This window comes from Alternaria burnsii, assembly GCF_013036055.1.
Source record: "Alternaria burnsii strain CBS107.38 chromosome Unknown 730, whole genome shotgun sequence".
NCBI lineage: Eukaryota > Fungi > Ascomycota > Dothideomycetes > Pleosporales > Pleosporaceae > Alternaria > Alternaria burnsii.
The window spans coordinates 198,136-212,874 of NW_024066110.1; the positions used below are offsets into that span (position 1 = coordinate 198,136).

General features: G+C 50.4%; 8 protein-coding genes across 8 annotated transcripts; 4 read left to right on the top strand and 4 right to left on the bottom strand.

Moving 5' to 3' along the window:
- Positions 1-508: 508 nt before the first annotated feature.
- On the top strand, positions 509-2,968 carry GT037_003468 (nad-binding protein; the record flags this gene model as incomplete). The annotated part of the gene is made up of 5 exons (XM_038928515.1): positions 509-1,238; positions 1,736-1,793; positions 1,848-1,939; positions 1,993-2,106; positions 2,160-2,968. 5 exons carry the CDS (start codon positions 509-511, stop codon positions 2,966-2,968), a joined length of 1,803 nt encoding a protein of 600 aa, XP_038788222.1.
- A 462-nt stretch (positions 2,969-3,430) lies between these two features.
- Positions 3,431-4,108, top strand: GT037_003469 (uncharacterized protein; the record flags this gene model as incomplete). The annotated part of the gene is made up of 3 exons (XM_038928516.1): positions 3,431-3,585; positions 3,648-3,914; positions 3,964-4,108. The coding sequence occupies 3 exons, from the start codon at positions 3,431-3,433 to the stop codon at positions 4,106-4,108; spliced, it is 567 nt and encodes a 188-aa protein (XP_038788223.1).
- Positions 4,109-4,593: 485 nt separating this feature from the next.
- Positions 4,594-4,969, bottom strand: GT037_003470 (uncharacterized protein; the record flags this gene model as incomplete). Its single annotated transcript, XM_038928517.1, has 3 exons — positions 4,594-4,710; positions 4,792-4,887; positions 4,946-4,969. The coding sequence occupies 3 exons, from the start codon at positions 4,967-4,969 to the stop codon at positions 4,594-4,596; spliced, it is 237 nt and encodes a 78-aa protein (XP_038788224.1).
- Positions 4,970-5,476: 507 nt separating this feature from the next.
- Positions 5,477-6,482, bottom strand: GT037_003471 (uncharacterized protein; the record flags this gene model as incomplete). The annotated part of the gene is made up of 2 exons (XM_038928518.1): positions 5,477-5,879; positions 5,944-6,482. 2 exons carry the CDS (start codon positions 6,480-6,482, stop codon positions 5,477-5,479), a joined length of 942 nt encoding a protein of 313 aa, XP_038788225.1.
- Positions 6,483-8,712: 2,230 nt separating this feature from the next.
- On the bottom strand, positions 8,713-9,558 carry GT037_003472 (uncharacterized protein; the record flags this gene model as incomplete). The annotated part of the gene is made up of 3 exons (XM_038928519.1): positions 8,713-9,095; positions 9,148-9,403; positions 9,454-9,558. The coding sequence occupies 3 exons, from the start codon at positions 9,556-9,558 to the stop codon at positions 8,713-8,715; spliced, it is 744 nt and encodes a 247-aa protein (XP_038788226.1).
- Positions 9,559-10,344: 786 nt separating this feature from the next.
- On the bottom strand, positions 10,345-11,129 carry GT037_003473 (uncharacterized protein; the record flags this gene model as incomplete). The annotated part of the gene is made up of 5 exons (XM_038928520.1): positions 10,345-10,457; positions 10,537-10,657; positions 10,711-10,858; positions 10,904-10,980; positions 11,040-11,129. 5 exons carry the CDS (start codon positions 11,127-11,129, stop codon positions 10,345-10,347), a joined length of 549 nt encoding a protein of 182 aa, XP_038788227.1.
- A 287-nt stretch (positions 11,130-11,416) lies between these two features.
- On the top strand, positions 11,417-13,193 carry GT037_003474 (ribosomal biogenesis protein gar2; the record flags this gene model as incomplete). The annotated part of the gene is made up of 3 exons (XM_038928521.1): positions 11,417-11,453; positions 11,507-12,212; positions 12,263-13,193. The coding sequence occupies 3 exons, from the start codon at positions 11,417-11,419 to the stop codon at positions 13,191-13,193; spliced, it is 1,674 nt and encodes a 557-aa protein (XP_038788228.1).
- A 529-nt stretch (positions 13,194-13,722) lies between these two features.
- GT037_003475 (uncharacterized protein) lies at positions 13,723-14,522 on the top strand (the record flags this gene model as incomplete). Its single annotated transcript, XM_038928522.1, has 3 exons — positions 13,723-13,897; positions 13,975-14,231; positions 14,340-14,522. 3 exons carry the CDS (start codon positions 13,723-13,725, stop codon positions 14,520-14,522), a joined length of 615 nt encoding a protein of 204 aa, XP_038788229.1.
- Positions 14,523-14,739: the final 217 nt, after the last annotated feature.

Genomic DNA, 14,739 nt, shown 5'->3' on the forward strand with positions numbered 1-14,739 from the left:
GCGGCTCTGCTGCATTGTCATCTTTGGCTAATTACGACAGTACCTGCTGCTATGTCTGCTTTTGGTCATGATAGAGCGCTTTGAAGAGGGTTGAGCATATATCTTCCACTCAAGCCGGAACTATAGATACCACTGCAGCACTGCTACAAATTGAACACAGCCAGCATTCTCTACCCTTTCCTTCCAAATCGCAGCGAAATTCCGCATACCATCTTCCTCATCAATCTTCGATATCATGGGTCTCTGCAATTCAATTTTACTTGTACTTCTGGCATCTTCACCAGGCATTGTATCTGCCAGAACCGTACTCCCCGTCCTCGGGTCCCACCACTACGATGTGACGGTTGCTACCGCATCGCTCACAGACCATAGTCGCTTAGATCCATTCGCCAATAACAGCAGTCCTCGATCTGTCGTGGTGTCCAGCTTCTATCCCGTCACTCATTGTCGCCGCCGAAAAATCGATTCCTATATGCCGCCTGCTACAGCAAATTTCATGGATACCAAGATGGGCGCATACGGTCTCCCCAACGGAAGCTTCCAATCACTGGGTCTCGAAACGTGTGTGACTCCAGCAAGACAAGACGCTTGCTCCAGCCACTCGTTGCCCGTCGTATTGTTCTCAGGCGCACTCGCCACGTCTCGACATCTGTATAATGCCATGCTCCAGAATATCGCGTCTGCTGGTTATTTGGTACTCTCCATCGACCATCCCTACGATGCCGACATGGTTGAGTTCCCCGATGGTACTATAGTGACCGGTGTCGAGATTGACAGCGACGCGGACATAGAGCTTGCCCTTAGCACACGAGTCGCGGACATTGAATTCGTCTCTAACCAGATTTACAACGTCTCGGCTTCGAAGGATCTATTTCCATTAGGTTTGCGCCTTGAAAGGCAATCCAAAATGGCCGTTGTTGGACATTCCTTGGGTGGTGCAGCAGCAGCTACTGCAATGATGAATATGCCTTCTCTCAGAGGTGGAGTCAATCTTGACGGCTCCATGTTTGGTTCTGTGTTAACAACCGGCTTCGACGGTCCCTTCATGCTCATGGGCCACGAAAACAAGACACAAGAGACTGATCCATCCTGGAAGACTCTCTGGCCACGCCTCGTTGGTTGGAAGAAGGAGCTCGAAGTCAAGAATGCTGTGCACTACAGCTTCTCAGACCTTCCCTTGGTCGTAACCGCGTTGGGTCTAGATGGGAAATTGCCAGCGGAGGTTGGAGAGCTTCTGGGTAATATCGAGGGTCGCAGAATGACAACCCTTGTGACTGAGTATGTTGCTACCTTCTTGGATATGACGTTGAAAAAAGGAAAAGAGGGCGCATTCTCCAAAGTTGGTGATGAATTTCCAGAGGTGTCAGAAGTGGCTTGAGCCGCAGTTTACAGTAATCTATCGTTGCCATACCTATGGACATTAAGCATGGCCTTTTTGAGACAACCACGTGCCGAGAGGATGCAAGCTGTGCAATATGCAGCTATGCGACACGCCACTTACATACTGATTCAAGTCTTATGTGAATGTAAGGATGGTTGTAGCCGTTAACAACAGTACCAGGCGCAAAGGTGACGTTCTGTATGCAACATCAGTAGGGCTAGATTTGGGGCTTGCCGTGCGATAAAAGGTTCTTCCAGTAGTCCCGATGTTTCTGGCATGATGACGTCACATGCGGTCGTGGTGCTCCATCAATGATATGAGGTGCATCAGCACAAACGCAAGACGAGATTCTAGCAACTTGCATCACAGATTCATATTCTAACCGTTTAATCATGGCACCTAAAATCTTTCTGTATGTGAATCCGTCGAAATGTCGATCGAATTGCTAATTTCTCACCCCCTTCAGCACCGGCGCAACTGGCTATATTGGAGGCGACACCCTCTTTGCGCTGTACAACAAGCACTCTGATTACGAGATTGCGGCTCTTGTGCGGACAGGTAATTACTAGTGCTCTCTCCGTGGACAGTGCAACATACTGATGAGGGCGTAGAGGAGAAAGCCAAGTCTGTCACCGAGGCTTTCCCCAAGGTACGGATCGTCATTGGTGGTTTGGACGATTCTAAGATCCTGGAAGATGAGGCAGCAAAGGCAGATGTAGTAATTCGTAAGTTACCTATGGAATCGAATGACAATGCAGTCAGCGTTGACGATTCACAGACACTGCGGACGCATCTGACCACGAAGGCGCCGCGAAAGCGATCGCAAAGGGCCTGGCATCTGGCCACTCCAAGGAGAAGCCTGGATTCTGGCTGCACACTGGTGGCACTGGTATCCTGTGCTGGGAGACTATGCGAGACGACAACAAGTTGGGCGAATGGTCGGAGCGTGAATACAACGATTGGACAGCCGTGCAAGACTTGACTGGATTGCCAAAGGATGCTTTCCACAAGAACGTCGATGACCTTGTGCTGGCAGCTGGATCTGAGTCGGTCAAGACAGCTATCCTCTGCCCACCGACCATTTACGGGCGTGGACGAGGCCCGCTGAACACTAGAAGCAGACAGGCATACGAACTTGCACACTTGATCTTGACTGGTCAATATATCCCCATCATTGGCCAAGGAAAAGCGCGTTGGAACAACGTCCACGTCTCAGACCTTGCCCAACTCTTCGTTCTGCTGACCGAAGCCGCCGTGAATAGCAACACTGATTCCAAGCTCTGGAACGAACAGGGGTACTATATCGTAGAGAACGGAGAGCATCTATGGGCAGATCTTGCGCGCCTCATGGGTAAGAAAGCAACGGAGCTAGGTCTCGTCGACAAGAAAGAGTTGAAAGAGGAAAAGCTTGGCAAGGACAAGGCGATTGAGCAGGCAGGTTTCGAGGCTGTAAGCTGGGGTTTCAACAGCCGCGGTAAGGCTGAGAGGGCGAAAAAGTTAGTCGGATGGCAGCCGAAAGGACCAAGCATTGAAGATAATGTTGAGGAGATATTGAACGACGAGAAGAGTAGGCTGGAAAAGAAGTAGAGCGATATGTAATGTCTACGGATTTGTGGCAGTGTTAATGACCTCCAGCAAGGGATGGCAAATGCAACAAATCATATTACATATACTGTGGTAAACGATACCAGTACTGCCAACCTCGATCTTAAATCAAGTGAATCTCGGCTTTTGCTCAGCATTCCGTAGATGTGGGGACGATTTGATGTTGGACAAAAGATAAGCATGCATGCAATCAATCGGTAGACCAAGGCGAACTTTCGTGCTTTTGGGTTGGATCAATACGATATTCGGGCTGCGCCACAATCCTTCATATTAATGTTTCACATACCTAGGCAGCAGCATTTGCACCTCGCCACGATTTCGGATCAAGACCACAGGGCACATTGGTGTTCCGTTTTCTTCCAACACTACTGGATGGCAAACCTCTTTTTGCACATTGAATTACTCCAGGGCTAATAAGTCGTACTGTTGAACAGCATTACTGGCATGGCAAGTGTGGACAATCGCCCTCTTGGGCAACAGACTCTTCGGGGCTTTGGCATCTTCCAGGCCATCGTTTCAATACCCACAATGGTCATTTTGGGGTTCTTTGCATGGGAACAGATGGTGTTTCCTTACCGAGAGGACTTCTACTCCTTCTTGTGGGTCTTGCTTGCGCTTTGTTGCAATATACGTGTCCCACGCAGACTAACAGTCTCGACAGTGCACCCTCAATGACGGCATTTATGGCTGCAGGCATCGTGTTCATCGTATACGTACAGCGCAAAGCAATTGCGATGCCCTACCAGGTGCTTATGTTCGAGGCTGCAAAATCGGTGCTTGCAACGGGACTGTGGCTTTGGCTTATCTTGGATTCTGCGTTCGGCCCATGGCGTGTCCAACATCATGACCATGCCCCTGACACATACGTGGATCCAGACTATGTCAAGAGACGAGTTCAGCATGATGCGCTTGCAAGTCTGCTACTGATGTAGGATGGCGTTTTATCTGATAGGAATGGATGGTCTAACATTGCACAGTGTATTTTTCTATCCACCGCTTGGGTACTCGTATATTGTTTGGAGGACGAAGAGCAGCCATGGAGGCGGCGAGGGTGAAGAGAGGTTGAATCGAGAAGAGAGGGCTCCACTGCTTTCGCGAACGAGTGGGAGAGTCTTGGGTTAGTGCTGGGATGTCAGCGACACATCTCGAACATGCGTGCGGACAGACTGTGTAGCTCAGACGACAGAGGTGTGAATACCGCTGAGGCCACTACGCTTCCGGTGCGAATCGCTGGTCATACCAGAGAGAGTCTTGCAAAAACATTTATATATATATATGTGTGTGTGTGTGTGTGCAGACAGACAGCATCAGGGAGCACTTGTGCTTTCCATGAGTATGTGACAGGTGCCATTCAAATACTGAGTCTTCGGAGTGACTACTGGCTGCTTGCACGCCTGCCCCAGCAAGCGTGCGTGGCTGCGGGATGACATGTCCTTCCTTTGGGCCATGTGGTATAATCATACAGCAACTAAGACGTCCTTCCTCGTAGTGCGAAGTCGGTCATTTGCCTGCCCTCTGCTGGATATTCCCCATCAAAGGATGTTCGCGCGTGTGTGCCTCCACTGATTGTAGTCGTGCCGACCATTCCAAGCCCAAGACACAATCCTTCAGAAGTCGTTTGGCCAGCACTTTTCCTTGGGCCACGCCGTGGCGTCGTGGCTGGCGGCATGGGCCTCGAGCTGCGCCTTGTTGGTGTTGACGATCTCGCGGCGGCAGTTCTGGCACTGTATTAAATGGAGGGTCAGCTGTGCGCAATGATGCCATGCAATGCAAGAGCATCAGGTAGGAAGCGCGAGAGTGCCTACGATGGACGTGGGCTTGGGCGGCTTCACGGGCAGGCCGTTTGCCTTGACTGGCGCGCGGGTGCCAGCCTTGTCCGCCTTCTTGTGCTCGCGCTGGATCTTTTGAGGGTGTCAGTATATCACATGAGCAGCAGCCAGTGTTTGGTATTCAACGTACTCTGTCCTTCTTGGAGATAGGCATGGTGGTGGATCGAGTGGATATGTTGGTGTAGAAGCGAGGGGAAATGTTCTGCACATAGCGCGGGAGAGCGCGATCACTTTGATCAGGGTCTCGCTTAGCGCGTAGCCTGACAGATAAGCCCCGCTTGTCGCGATTCTTTCCTTCACGTGCTTCGTATCACGGGCCCTACCTTCACACCATCTGTATTCTCACAACACAGCTTGTGGGGATTCGTGATAGCCTCGAGCACTAGAAACTCACTTGGTCAAAATTTCCGAAATTCGTCGCCTACGAAAACTCAATATCTTCCAGCGGTACTCCGCGTACTCGACGCGCCATCATGGACATATTCTTCCCAGAATCGCCCTTCAATGTCAGTGACTCGCTGCCAACCTGAAGGGAGCCCGTCACCCAGCCTTGGATCTCCGACCTGAATCTTCCTAGTCTCCGAATCCAGGTAGACCCAATAGTCCATCCTTGATTGAGCGTTGTAGCGTTGCACCTCTCTATAACCTTTAGGTAGAGGTCCTAAGAACCCTTCATTGCTGCTGAATCCGGGCACGTAGCTATCTCCGCCCACCGTCGGATCACAGATTGAGTGTTTTCATAAGACGCATCAAACTCATCTACCATGGTGATTTGACTCAGACGTATTCCGGTCATCCGCAGTATCCTGTTTTCCAGCAGTTCTACCTCACAGCATGACTTCCCAGACGCAAACGAGGGTATGTGACGCCCCTTTTCCAAGTCCATGAGACAAGGTATCCAGGATGGCCACTTTCCTCTCGTTTCCTCGTATCTGCATAGGGACAACAAGTCAAGACGTTTCAACTTCTGCATTGAGGCCATCATAAGGTCCATGTACACGTCCACTATTGGCTTGCTGTAATCGGGTCGTAGGTCTGTTCCCGTGCCAATCTTGAATGATAATCCTAAGGCAAGTTATGACTGTACGAAATGCATGTAAGACATACACTGACTTCGCATCTCCACATCTGTAGATACCGTATACCCGGTCTCGTGGATCGTGACATTGAGCACGTCGCATATATGCAAGCAGATCCAAAAGCGAAACTTCCATGCCCCTTGCTAGATTATACGCGTTCGACACGAACACACTTGCGTCTTCAGTCTCATCGCCTACAAATGGAATTAGGCAGTGCTTATAGACAATACAATCTAGCAATGTGCGGAGTCGTTTCCATAGCATCGTGTCGGTGCCACACATAATGACAGCATTCGATTTGGCTAGACTTATTTCTTGCCAAATCCAGAGGCGATGGAACCACGGTCGGCGCAGAAAATCTAGGATCGCCTGCCATGTTGCGAAGTCGTATGGAAGCGGTTGTCTCATGTCGACCCAATGAGCATCATCCGGGCCATCAATCAGGCTTCTCAGTTTCTTCTCTCTGTTGAATTCAACCTCAACCTTGGTACCAAGGATCATGCACGTTTCCATAGTCACCTTACTGCTGGCGTCGTCTTTGCCCAGCCAAACAATCACTCCCGCTGCTAAACTGTAGATATCAGCCATCGGCTGGACCTGTTGGCTCCTCTCCGCTAGACCTTTTTGGTTGATAGCAATGCTATCGATTCATAGTGTTCTGGATGAAACACGATCGCGAAGATTTGGTAAAGCTTCTGCAAGGTTTCTGGTAATATTGATACTGTGATCATTTTCTGACGAGACTCGAAGCCTCGTAGGTGATTCTGCGGAACCCCAGGTGTACGATAGTGCTATGTAGTGTGGGGTGTCCTCTTTTGTAAGCCGAACAATTTTGAGGTCGCAGATCACTTCGCTGTCTCGATCCGATGAAGGTAGCAACGTTATCAGCCTGATTTCGCTGTTGCTTTCATTTAAAGGCTGATAGACGTACTGAGCCATCTCCACTGCGGTCGCAACTCTCGACTTGCGTTGATCTACCACGACAAGCGGCAGACAAATACCATAAGACGATTGTGAATGAGATAGTTCAGTAGAGATTCAGAGAGGGCTGTGACAGAGGGCTGATACCTAGAGACATAGAAGGAGAGGCTGTGTAAAGAAGCCCATGCAGCATTCTTATACAGCTGGCGGTCCAATCTATCTCAGAACTATTGGCGCAAATAGCGGGCTGTAGAGTACTGCTACCGAAGTCAACCTTCAGCCTTGTGCGGGGCGCTGAACGTGCTAACAATAGCCACTGCCGCCTGATGTGCATTGCGATTCGCACGATGCAAGGTATTTTGTGAGACGTAGCCTACTTTTGTCGTATATTTGAGCTTGCGAGATGTAATCACAGAGAAGAGTAAACAATGGTGGTGCTAGGTTGTGCTATAGAGTGGCTCATTTTCAGAACTAGAAGTTCCTCGTACCAGACCAACAGCAGCAGGGAGCGTGTTCGGAACAACGGACGTCAAGTCCATCAAACAAGCAACAACAGTGCAACAACGGGTATTATAAACAAAAGTAAACAGCGATCTCAATGAAAAAGGAAGATCGTGAAGGTCCATGCACGTGGCGAAGAAACCCCGAATCGCGGCTTCCCCTTCCACGTTCTAGCCCGTGATTTCCCCTGCCATCGATTGGCCAGCGGAAACAAACAACGCGCTATTTTTATCAGAACTTCCGCCGCTGACTACCCAAACCTCTAATTTCCTCAGCGCCCTTAAGGAGTATTCCAAGTCAAGGCCTCGCACGCTGCAACAACCAGCTCGAAGAGACAGATTCGGGAAACTTCCCGTGCATCACCTTCGAAAAACACGATAAAATGGCTCGTGGCAACCAGCGCGACAAGGCTCGGGAGAAGAACCTCAAGGAGCAGGCCGGAAAGGTATGTTCTGTCGCTGTTTTTACCACGCACAACTACACGTGCCGTGGTTTTCTTCAAGGAATCATCCGCTGACTTGACAAATAGAAAAGCAAGAACACTGTATGTGCATATGAGAGAAGCTGTCTATAGGGTTTTTGAAGGATGTTGGCTGATCACAGGCTGCAGCAATCCGGTACCGAGTTCGCACGCACCAAGGAGAATGTAGCGGAGATCATGCGTGCTAAGCAAGCTGCTGGTAAGTTACCATTGTCGCATTCTGAGCCTGCACAGACTTGAAAAGGCTATGCGCTGTGTGTAACAATCCGATGCTGACTCCTTGTGTAGCTGAGGCAAAGAAGGCTGCTGAGGGCGCTAAGAAATGAGCGGTCAGACGAGATGCGCAACGCGATAACGACCAAAGTTTGACACGCCACAGTCGCAGGTCAACCTGTTTAGAAGCCTGGCATCATGGGAGCGGAGTTTCTTGGGTTTGGATTAGAAGGCGAAAGAGTGTGCTTGGATTGATTTTCGATATACCGAATACACCGATTTCTGATTTTGAATGCCGTGAGGAACCCATCGCGCCTAGTTTCCTTTGCAACAGAATATTTTGTCACAACTGGAAAACAACAGTAAAGTACCAACAACATTTCTGAGGGAAAACATGGAGTTTGAAAGTGCGATCTCTTGGATCTAGCTCTAATACTAAAGGTTTACATCTTTGCAATCAAGTCCTAAATAGCACCACCGCGCGGCAATCATCGCAGCATGTGGATTACGGTATAATGCGAAACGCCCCAGCAAATGATAAAAATGGTATAAGAATCCGGACAAATGCTAAACCAGAAGCGTTTTTGCCGAATCCGTCATAAGAATGTTGTTCTTGACCACCACACAAGACCAACCAGACGCATACACCCAGTCGATCCATCCTCCTCATTACCGTCTCTCCAAGTTTCGTCGTGAGGGCGTTTAGGCAATCATGCCGGGGAAACCACCGAAGTTGTTGATGGCTGCGGTCTCCGGGAAAGAAGCCATGCCGCAGAGGCACTGGCATGTACAAGTCTGACCAGCACCATCTGTTCCCTGTCCAGCGACAACGGTGGCGGAAGCGAGAGCACTGCTGCCGGTTCCAGTCGCGGCGGCACCTCCAGCCTCAAGGGTGACGGTAGTAGGGGCGGCAGCGGCGTTGGGGTCAACAGACTGGAGATCGCCTGCAACAAGGCTTGTACCGTTGGTCTTGATGGCGAGACCCTTGAAGTCGGCCATGGTCTTGTCGCCAGTCTCGGCAGCGTTGATACTGAATACCATGCCCTTTCCACAATGGATACCGTTTTGTTGCTTGCAGTAGAACCCTTGATAATGTTAGTCTTTGTTACACCTTCTCGATAAACGTGGAAAGCCTACAAAGCGGGTCTGTTGTCTCAACAGTCATGTTCCATGTGACGCCAGCTTTGCCCTCGGGGTTGGGCATGAAGCCAGAGTCCATTCCTCCCTCCATCTTCTTGCAAGGCTCAGCAAAGGTTGATTGGGTGGCAGTGTGGTTCTTCTGCATAAACTCGAATATGACCATGTCGCCGACAGCGGCCTTGATGGCTTCGGGGCTGTATCCTAGAACGGGCGCCATGCCGGTCGCAACAGGCTTCATTCCACCAACGACGACCTACAATTTGTTAAATGAGACTCAGTAATAGGGTTTGAGGATGCGCTTACAGTGTGTGTCATCGCGCCGGTCGCAGCGGCAGGAGCAAGGCTCATGACCTGCATCTCGGCGGATGCAAGCGCGGCTGCCAAGGGTAGTGCTGTGAAGTACTTCATTATGACTAGATTGCGTATCGTGTAAAGTGTCGTAAAAGTGAACGTAAGCCTGCGCTGCAAGCACTAGAATGTACGATAGAAGGTTGAAGGATTGAAAGGGCACTGCGAGGGCCGGCTCGGACAATAAGAAGCAGATGAAGTAAGAGAAAGAGAGTGGAGCACTGGTATTATGAGGCAAGAGCGATGAGATGAGGAGAAAGTTTATGCCTGGGGATATTCTATTCCTTAAATCCACGCATGAAATTGTTGACACTGAAGAGCTTGCGGGCCGGTCGCGCACATGGCGAAACACCAGCCCCCTGCTCTCGGCATGGCACTGGGAGAAACGTTGATCGCCTGCAAGAATGGCGAGATTTTGGTGATGCGCACTTGGCTGGGCGCAACGGCGGGGGTGTTTGATGCTCGAACCGTTGGAGGTGGGTTCGAGACTGTCGCGGTGGTGTCGCAGATCTGTCTCGCTTCCGCCCGATTCGGTAATCTATGAACCACCAAGGCTATAAGCGCAGGGACACAACTATCCAAGATGCCTGAACGATGGGGCTGGGAACTCGCCAGCCGCATGAAGGAACTGCAGAGCTTTCATCTCGCAGCCTGTGTTCCCGAAGTTTTGAGGCACAACCTGTATAGGTGGTCAGTCGCGTACAAGGGCTGGACCATGAGGTTTCTCACCCCATTGGTTCAAAATAATGACATTCAATCCTCGAAATGTCTACTGTGCCTTCCAAACGCGCTGGGCAGCCACAGTTTGACGTAAATGCTTTCAAGAGTCGCCATTTTGTGGATCTGCTACTGTGTTGATGGGGGCTCCTTGAGAGCCTGCTGTTGTCCAGCATGCAGACCAGTATAGTAACCGGCATAATACCACGACATCATAATGTTCTTCATATTCTCATCCTGCACTGTACACAGTCAGCATGTCATCAACTGTCAAGCTCCCCACATCGTCCGGAAGCAACGGCTGTCAAAATCAAGACTTACCTGTTCCAAGAATGGCCTGCGGCATGGCATCTGCAAGACTTCCGGCAGCATGTGGCACCGGAGGAGCCTCAGCCCTTGGCGATTGGATCTGCGGTTCTTGCTCTCCGGAGAGATCTGGTTCCTGGTTCTTGTAAGACAGGGTTCGGTACTCGACTGTTTCGCATGTCCACGTACCTGCTGCGGCGACGGACCGCTTTGGTCTGCCTGAGCAACGCTATTGGTTTCTGACATTGGCGTATCGACATCTTCATGATCCGCGACGCCGTTGGTCTCTGCTGCTGCCGATGCCGTCTCCGCTCCATCCATCAAGTCTCCATAGTCCCTACAAACGTCAGCATCATCACGTACAGCGTTAGAAGCTACTTACGCTCGTATTTCCTTTAGCTCCTCCTCAGTTAGGACGTCTTCAAGTTTCTTACCCGATTGGTGGATGCTGTGATATTTCTAACCTGTTTAGTCGATATCCTCCAAAGATCACGAAATGGTGGTTCATGGAGACGTACTTTATACTCGTTAACCGCGCTATCCCAGGAATCGATCAGTAGAGAATCATCCCACGCGTTCTTGTCGCTCATATCTACGACGGGCGCCATGTTGGCCGGACCTAGAGTAATTTGGTGGCGAGTAGAGCAAGCCAAACAGACAGCCCGAGAAACTGACAGCACAGTGTTTAGTGAGCGTCGATATAGTTGATATCTTCTGACGTAGCGCGAGTGTATGAGATGGCAGGTGGACGGTGAAGGCTGGGAGACTATCTTGGCAAGTGTCCGCTAGCGCGACTGCCCTCGAAAAAAGTTCCCGCGCCTGAGCTCTCCTCCGAACTTTTGCGCGTAACAACATTCGCGACCACACAAACCTCACGCAATCACAGGAATTTAACATGGCTGCCGACGACACTAAGGGCAAGAAGCGCAAGGGTGAGTAATTACGACGAGAATAAATCCTGGATATGCTCGCTAACCCATCTCAGTCGCATCAGAGGCGGCGCCAAAGGCGAAGAAGCCCAGAAAGTCGGACGATGTCGCGCCCGTTGAAGCCAAGCCAACCAGGAAATCTGCGCGTAAACAAGCTGCCGACTTTATGGACATTGAAGAAGAGGCTGCCCCCGTCGCCGTTGCCCAGCCTGTCCAGCCAAAGAAGGGCAAGAAGAGCAAGGCCGCTGCTGATGTCGATGTTAAAATGGCGGAGCCTGTCGCTGAGATAGTCGAGGTCGCCGAAGTACAAGAGAAGCCCAAGAAGCAAGCAAAGAAGGGCAAGACTGTAGTCGCAGAGGAGACTGTCGTAGCAGAGGCTCCCAAGCCCAAGGCTAAGGCCTCTAAGAAGGGAAAGGCAGCGGATGCCGCACCTGTCGAGGATGCTGCTGTTGTAGTCGAGGAGACCACCACTATCGCAAAGCCAAAGAAGACCAAGGGTGGAAAGAAGCAAGAAGCGACTGAACTCGAGGTAGAGGTTACCGAGGTCACAGCAGTAGAAGACAACGCAGAAGACGCAGCCGAAGACGACCAGACCGCAGCCCTACTCGCTGGCTTCAGTGATTCCGATTCGGATGATGCTGACGAAGACGAAAACTTTGACGAGGCCGCAAAGGTCCCCAAACTTAGCGCAAAACAGCGGAAAGCGATCAAGCAGGCAGAGGCTGCACCCAAGTCCAACGAGCCTGGTGTTCTCTACGTTGGGTATGTGTACCACTTCATTGTACACTATGGTTTGCTAATACTTCGTCTAGTCGCGTGCCTCGCGGTTTCTTCGAACCTCAAATGAAGCAGTACTTCTCACAGTTTGGCAAAGTCAACCGGTTACGCCTGTCGCGTAACAAAAAGACTGGCGCCTCCAAGCACTTTGCCTTCGTCGAGTTCCAATCACAAGAAGTCGCCGACATCGTCGCACGAACCATGAACAACTACTTGCTGTTCGGCCACATTCTCAAAGTTCATCTCATCCCCAATGAGCAGGTCCACCCAGATCTCTTCAAGGGTGCCAACGAGCGATTCAAGGTCGACCCCCGCAACAAAAAGGCCGGTCTTGAGATGGAGCGTGGTGTCGGACGAGAGCAATGGGGAAAGCGCATCGAAAACGAGAACAAGAGGAGGACAAGCAAGGCTAAGCAACTCAAAGAGACCTTCGACTACGAGTTTGAAGCACCGGCACTTAAGACAGTTGACAGTATTCCCAAGCACACCATCATAACTACTCTCGAGCCCGCGAAGCCCAAGCAGCTTCTTACCGAGGCAGCTACTGAGGAGACTACCACACCAAAGGGCAAAAAAGGCAAGAAGGGTGCGAAGGCTCAAGTAGAGCCTCAGCCCACAGAGGTTGTCGAGGTCACAGAGGCTGTCGAGGCTGTCTCCCCTGCACCCGCAAAGAAGGGTAAGAAGGGTCCAAAAGCGAAGGCTGTTGAACCCGCTCAGGCCGCAACTGAGGAGGTTGCTGAACCCACTGCACCTGTTGCAGACAAGAAGCCTAAGAGGACCAGCAAGCGCAAGTCAGATGTCGCACTCGAGGCTGCTGCCGTTACGGAGGAGACTGTTCCGGAAGCAACACCTAAGAGCAAGCGGGCCAAGAAGGAGAAGGTCGTTGTTGAGCCTATTGCTGAGGAAGTTGAGGAGAAGAAGGCCGCTACCAAGCCAAAGAAGGCGGCCAAAAAGGCCAAAGCCTAATAGCGCTGACGTCAGATGAGCAATGAATAGTATAACTTCATTGTATATGTTTAATGGTTGTGGCTGCTTACGATTACTATTCTTCAGCTTTTCGATGAGCCGGGCGTTCAAGTAGACAAAACATGGTTTTAGTGTGTACATACCAACGCAGCAATCTACCAACCATGTCTGGTCTACAAAAGGCACATTTCTTGCAATTTTCAATAGCTATCCACATGATTGACGTGTATTCCACAGGTGGGTACTTCAGCCTTATCTTTGGTCCACATCTAAGCCTCATGCAGAAGGAGCGCAACAATATCCCGCGCTTACATCAGATCTCGCCCTGCAGACAGAAAGTCTACAATCATCTGTAGTCGCTTCTGAGTAGGTACTGGAAGCGTTGCTCTATAAGAGAAAAGTACATATGACACGAACATCACCATCACTTCTGCATTGCTAACATCAGATACCTCGTCAAGGAATTCTCGCTACTTACCCCTCATCGCATCCACCTTCTTCCATCTGTTTTCGAAACCACCTCTTCATAATGGCGGAAAACGACGCACGCCTTGCCTCATCGGAGATGTACGAGTCCATCACATCACTACCTCCAGCCAAACGCTACATCATCACGCACAACGAGCAGGGCAAAAGCACTATCCACTCAAGCCCAGCGCTACAATTCTACGGCTACCCAGGTGTCGGTGGAACAGCTCGATCATGTGAGTCTCAACGCTTCGTCTTGTTTCTCACCATAGCAAATACAAGACCAGCTGTTGATGCAAGGCTTTATAACTAGATGCCACGTCTTCCTCTCCAGCCACTCTCGAGGGCGACAAGGACATCGAGGCATACACATCCAAAGAAGGAGACGCCAGTTACACTGGCCGCTCCATCGTATCCAAGGGATCGGGTTCCCACCTCATTGTCTGCGAACTCGGCCCCGGACAAGCCAGTCAGATGCACCAAACTGTATCCATCGACTACGTAGTCTGCACGCATGGAAAGGTAAAATTGGAGACTGCCACAGGAGAGATGGTGAATTTGAACCCCGGGGTACGTTTTGTTTGCTTCTCTGTGTCTTCATGCTCGCGATTTCTTTGCAGATAGTTGAAGAACGTGGAATTTTGCTGCTGCGAACGCAGTGCTGATAGATTGAGTTAGGATCATATTATCCAGCGCGGTACTATGCATAAATGGCATAACCCGTCTGAGACTGAGCCTTGTAGGTTCATTGCTTTTGTGCAGCCTGCAGAGCCGTTTCAGATTCCGGGTACAGGAAAGATGCTCGCAGAAGAGCATGTCAGTGGTAGTGAGGCTAAGGACTTTGATCTTAGTAAGCTGTAGACGGGAACATGGATATCTCGTGAAAGACGAGCAAGGGCTATGATAGTACATTATACCCGAAATTAAGCTTGATGTTCAGGAACTACTGTTCTGAGCAAATTTGCATATCGTTGTTACAAGTCGGGTGGAAGGTATTTGGACATTCAAGGATTTCATTTCTCGCTAATGATGTAACACAAAGACCACACATACAATTCCTCTTTTGCCCCGCCGCTAC